The sequence below is a fragment of the Poromitra crassiceps genome (genome assembly GCF_964638095.1).
Source record: "Poromitra crassiceps genome assembly, chromosome: 11".
NCBI classification, from domain to species: Eukaryota; Metazoa; Chordata; class Actinopteri; order Beryciformes; family Melamphaidae; genus Poromitra; species Poromitra crassiceps.
Window position 1 is genome coordinate 28,827,799 of NC_139643.1, and position 5,858 is coordinate 28,833,656.

The 5,858-nt window shown below is 47.9% G+C and overlaps 1 protein-coding gene across 1 annotated transcript; it reads right to left on the reverse strand.

Moving 5' to 3' along the window:
• Positions 1-1,970: 1,970 nt before the first annotated feature.
• sox4a (SRY-box transcription factor 4a) lies at positions 1,971-5,597 on the reverse strand. The gene has a single exon (XM_083646704.1). It carries the CDS (start codon positions 5,143-5,145, stop codon positions 4,012-4,014), a length of 1,134 nt encoding a protein of 377 aa, XP_083502830.1. The 5' UTR covers positions 5,146-5,597; the 3' UTR covers positions 1,971-4,011.
• Between the last annotated feature and the right edge of the window lie 261 nt (positions 5,598-5,858).

Sequence of the window (5,858 nt, forward strand, 5' to 3'; positions counted from 1 at the left end):
AAGTTAGTTTAAATTGCTATTAACTCACTATTGAGAAGCACTGTCTATAAGAATGTTATTGATAACATAGGAGACGATAAGTCGATACGGATATTATTGTAGGAATATGATGCTGACTTTTCTTTATCATTTAAAAGATACATTTTCAATGATATAGGCTACATTTTTGGGGGGTAAAAACAATCAAATTCATTTGTTATCAAATACCAAAGCAATAGTGTGCTAATTATGCAGTATTCATCTCATGAAGAGTCAGTCAAACCAAAAATGTCCTAGTTTAGTACTTGCTACAGACAGTGCAGTGCAACACCTTTCAATAACATACAGTAGTGTTTATACAGCACAGGCCGTACTGCAGTTACCAGAGCACATTGCATCCAGGTTAACACAGGACACCAATTAGCTATTGAGATCAGCCATGGAGGTCAAGTGTACAGCTTGCCCTCTTAACGCACATGAATGAGTCTGTTTACACTCACGCTTGTGTGTATACGTATGGGTGCCAGTGTGTGTGAGAGAGAGGAGAGAAAGAGAGAGAGATAGGGAGGGACTTCACATCTCTCTTTCATTGTATCTCCTCATACCCATCAGACTGGGGGGTGATTGGACTTTCAGTGGGTCTAAAATGGGGACTCACCTCTCTCTCTCTCTCTCTCTCTCTCTCTCTCTCTCTCTCTCTCTCTCTTCCACCACAGTATCTTTCCCTGCGTGAACCCCCGGGCTATATTGCAGACATCTGGGCCAGAGTCCCCTCTTTGGGACGGTGTGTGTAATGACCATGCCTTATCTTTCTCATTACCCACCCAGAGATGTCAAACGGAAGCTGCCGCCTTGCTCTCCTGACAGAGAGAGATGGAAATAATTACCAGTGTCTCTTGTGGAATAGGGCGTAAATTGATACACACTAAATACTGTACCTCGGGGGTCTCTCTCCCTCTCTCTCTCATCAGATGTACTAGACAAATGAATGCATCCAGAAGGAATTAATTGGATTTGGGAGCAGTCTCCTGCACGATCCACCAGGACAGACAAACACCCCCCCTCCTCGCCGCCCCCCTTTATTCCAGTCATGCCTTGCAGAAATGTCTGACACCCCCGCCCCCTTCGATGGATCAGTCTGTGTCCCTTATCCCTCAACGCACACACACACACACACACACACACACGGCGGCACGCGACTCCCCAGTGGATTGCAGCCTCTCTCTTGGATACAGTGTTTCCATGGCAGCCACGTTTTCTCCACGTGTAGAATCAGAGAGAGAGAGAGAGGGGAAGAGAGGGAGAGATAAAGAGAGAGAGGAATAAAGAGAGATAGGGAGAGAAAAGGGGAGGGATCGAGAGAGGGGGAGAGAGAGACCACTCCTATTGATTTACTGGCGGCCTATTGATTCACAGTCAGCAGCTGCACACTTACCTACAGCAAACACACATGCACGCACGCACACACACACACACACACACACACACAGTGCAAACATCCACAATCAGATTGGATCTTTGTAAGGGGTTCAGCTGTGGAATGTGATAATGAAGACCCACCTTTTGTAGGGTGGGCTTTCACCTTTCAAAAGGAGGCCTCAATACGCCTGACTGACTGACTGACTGACTGCACTTATCTCTTCATATTGTGCTGCACAGGGCTGCAAGCTGATCACTCTGATTTATAAGGATGCAGGTGATCAAAAGCAGTGGTTCAAACTTTTTCACATCAAGGACCACTCAGCAGACACAAATTAGACCACGGACGCCTATTTGATAAGATGTTGTCCCAGGCTCCTATACGGTTTAGATGTTTTTATTGCAGAAAGTGTATGAAACCCCTGAGCAAAATAGTCATACATTCTGTCATTGTGTTAATTATGGATGGAATTATAGGCTATAGTGAAAGTTTATTATTCCCCTTTTTTCTGGGGTACCCGGACCCCCCTTTGAGAACCACAGATCAAAAGCACAGGCACAGACACACTTGATACTTTTCAGTTCCAGCTGATTTTATTTCCTTCTTGGAAGAAAAGAAAACAACAAAAAAATAAAAATAAAAACAACAATCTGTACAGAGGTCTGAGAGGCAGTGATTGACCCAAACATTGGCTGGTTTTGAGTTCTAAACATCAAATGATATTGGCATGATTGGACACAACATGATCATACACAGCATATTGCACAAATGAAAAACGAAAGAGACGATAGAAAAAGATGTCTGAAGATAAAAAGAAAAAGAAACTCCTGGACCACAATCATCTTCAACATAAGGATGTCCAAAGATGGCCGCCCTAGTGCCTGTCGTTGATCATAATCATACATAAAACACACAATCTTTGCTTATAGTACAGTCAGTATACATAAATATCTTCATGTTATTATTCTTTTAAAAATCTTAAACACAACAGCTATAGCTACATATACCTGAATCTGAAATACAAATGCTATTTGCCATGCCATAATATAGGAAAACAATTAGCCTGCTATACTTAGCCAACAGGTACAGAAAGGTTAAATACTATTTTTTGATGCAATTTGCGCAATAAACAGATGAAGCACTTCATACGTCTCCCTCCCTCCTCCACGTCTAGGCAAAGTGGAATGAGTGTGAAATTCCATCCAGTGGTTCAAATAAAACTTATCTTGATAAAAAAGCACACAGAGGTATTAGCTCTATCCAAACAGTGACACTAGGATCTTTCACTCATATACTTTAGGTCTATGTGTACTGGAGCAACGCAGTCGCCACTCACACTGTGGAGCATCAGTGGCGCTTTGTTTACTTGGCTGGTGAATCTGGAGTCACTGTGCCCTTAAGAAGCATGTGGGTAAATACTGTAAACACTGTGTGAGGTCAGATTGTGCCAAACAAACCCCCCTCTGCGGTTCTAAACACCAATGTAGACCCAAACAACAATGTTGTCGCCTACCCACGCGCCGGAAAAGACACCCTTCTATAGATTTTGTACAAAAATACAGGTAGAAAATCAGGACACACTCAAATCTCCGAAAAGTGAGAGAAGTCGACATTTTAAATAAGATACACTTCTAGCCCTTCCGCGCTGGATACAGACAAGTGTATGTGCACACACGCACACACACACACACACACACACATACGCACACACACACACACACATACACACAAACAAGACCTGTACGAGAACAATACTTCTAAGTATAAAAAAGTCTGGCCTGTATAAATACATCAATATAAAAAAAACGTCATCTGACACAGAGGAACTACAAAGTTGAAGCACTAGGCAGAAAGGATGCGCGTTGTGGAGCATATTGGTCCTGAATTGTGCACTGAGTGTTTACAAAGGTTCAGAAAGGGTTTTCTGAAGGTTTGAGTCAGTCTTTTTTTTTTTTTTTTTAAGTCCTGCCGTTGAAAGAGAAGCTGGTGATAGTGAATTGTGTCCTATGGTCACACACATAATTGCGTAATTACGCAGCAATGAACACTTTACGCATAACAACAACAACAAAATCCTCCATTTGCGGGAGGGCATGCGTGTTGATATTGAAATTATCTCGAGTTTGGAGGAAAAAAACGACACCTGAATATCAACTTGATGGTCAATGTGAATTGGCTATATCATAAACAAAAGGTAACCAATATCGAGCTCTCCAAGAAGTGTCCCTTTTGCCTACCTAAAGTAACATCAATATTCAATGTTCAGTCCTCATCCAATGCGCATCGGATTGAATATTTCAGATGAAGTCCGTGTGTCTCACTGCTCTCTGCTTACATTCACTCCTCCTCTGTGTCCAAATGCAAACTAAGCATTTCCCCCGTCTGCGCGCGCTCCCGGCAAACGCACCGAGCGCAGTCCAAGTCTGTGAGCGGTTTGCGCGTACCCGGGCTTCAACGCGCACACAGGCCACCATTTCTTTCCTGCTCTCACTCTCCCTTATTTAGTGAAAGAATGGCGGAAATATTCTGGTCTGGACGCACGCACTGACTTGCCTGTCGGGGGGTTTTACACTGTTTTAAACGTGGGGTGGGGACGTCACGCCGCGCTTCCTTCAGTAGGTGAACACCAGGTTGGAGATGGTAGACTCCAGCCAGTCTCCTGAGATCATCTCGCTGACCTCCGGGGTGCAGTAGTCGGGGAAGTCGAAGTGAGACCCTGCCCCGCACTCCCCGAAACTCCAGTCCAAGTCCCGGTCCAACTCCGCGTCGGAGAAGCCCATGCCACCCAGTGACATGCCATCAAACCCAGGGCTCGGGATTAGCTCGAGTCTCTCGTCTTCAAACTCCTCGTCTGACGATGAGGAGGATGACACAGAGGAGGAAGAGTGGGAGGCAGACGGCGTCGGAGAGGACGCGCGTGCGTACCGGAGTCGTGCGGCACTGTGGCCCGCCGGTGATGACGCGCTGGCCGCCGGGCTCTGCTCCTCATACAGGCTGAGTGGGTCGCTGCACGACTCCGCGGAGCTGCTCAAGGCGGGACTGGCCGGTACTCCCACGGAGGGAGGTCCGCTCTCGAGGCTGCCCGACCCGCCGAACATGTGGCCGCGCCTCGCTGCCTCTCCGGTGCGCTTCTCCGGTATCTGCCTGGCCCCGGACACTGACCTGGATTTGAAGAGCGCGTGGTGGTCACCGGAAGACGCGTAGTCCTGCACCGGGGCGCTCGTCTTGACGCCAGCCTGTTTGTGCGTCCTGCTCCCTCCCTTCGAGCTCCTTTTCACACCGGGCTTGGCGCTGCGCTCCCCGCTCTTCTCCCCGCGCTCCGCCTGCTTGCTCGTTCCACTCGCAGACTTGGCCTTCTTTCTGGGCCGGTACTTGTAGTCTGGGTAGTCGGCCATGTGTTTGAGCCTGAGCCGCTCCGCCTCGCGGATGAACGGTATCTTGTCCGTGTCTTTCAGCAGCTTCCAGCGCTTCCCCAGCCGCTTGGAGATCTCGGCGTTGTGCATGTCCGGGGACTGCTCCATGATCTTCCTCCGCTCGATCTGAGACCACACCATGAACGCATTCATGGGTCTCTTGATGTGTCCCGTCGGAGTTTTGCACCACGCCACGTCGCTGCGCTCCCCGGAGGAAGGGGACTCGGGGGTCGGAGACGCATCCATCTCCAAGTCCATCTCTCCCGAGTCCGTGGAGTCCCCGCCGGGGGAAAGAGCGTGTGGCGCGTCGGTGTGGCTCATGTGCTGCACCATCCTTTCCTCCAATGCCTCTGTCTGGAAATGCTCTGCCTCTCCTGGTCAATGCTGTGATTTGGACAAAGTTCTGTAGCCTACGTGTAATATCACAAAAAAAGATTACTTCCTCAGTGTTGGATACAGGTTTGAAAAAAGTTCCTCCAAGTCTCTGTCAGTTTTCAGTTCAGTCCGTTTTGGAGACGCCTGGCCGTTCAACTTTTCCAGTGCGTTTCCAGTGTCATAAGAGAAAAAAGACGCACACAAACAAGATCAAATCCCGAACCTGTAGTTTGCAGCAACTTTCAACTGCCCGTGCGGCTGAAAACTCGCCCTGCAAGGCTGAAAAGGCGTCGCTGTGGACAGTCTCTTATGTGAACCTTGCTGTCTGCAGCGCAGCTTGTCTGTGCGGTTGGAGAACCATGTGGCTGAATGGATCGGCTGCGCTGTCTCATAGTCTCCCTGTTTCCTGAGCGCTCTGTAACCTTACTGTAAACACAACAACGAGAACCTCGCCGCTTTATACCCTCATCCGAGCAATACGCACCAATCAGCGGCTGTCTCCATCCTGATTTTTCAGAAAAGCCACGCCCCCCGGCCTCCCATTGGCTGAATAAAAAAACTGGTAATAATAATAATAATGTGCAATGAGGATCGGTGTGTCTGACCTCATTCCTGTCAGACTCCACTGGAAGAAAGGCAAACTTGGTGTGTGTGTGTGTGTGTGTGTGTGT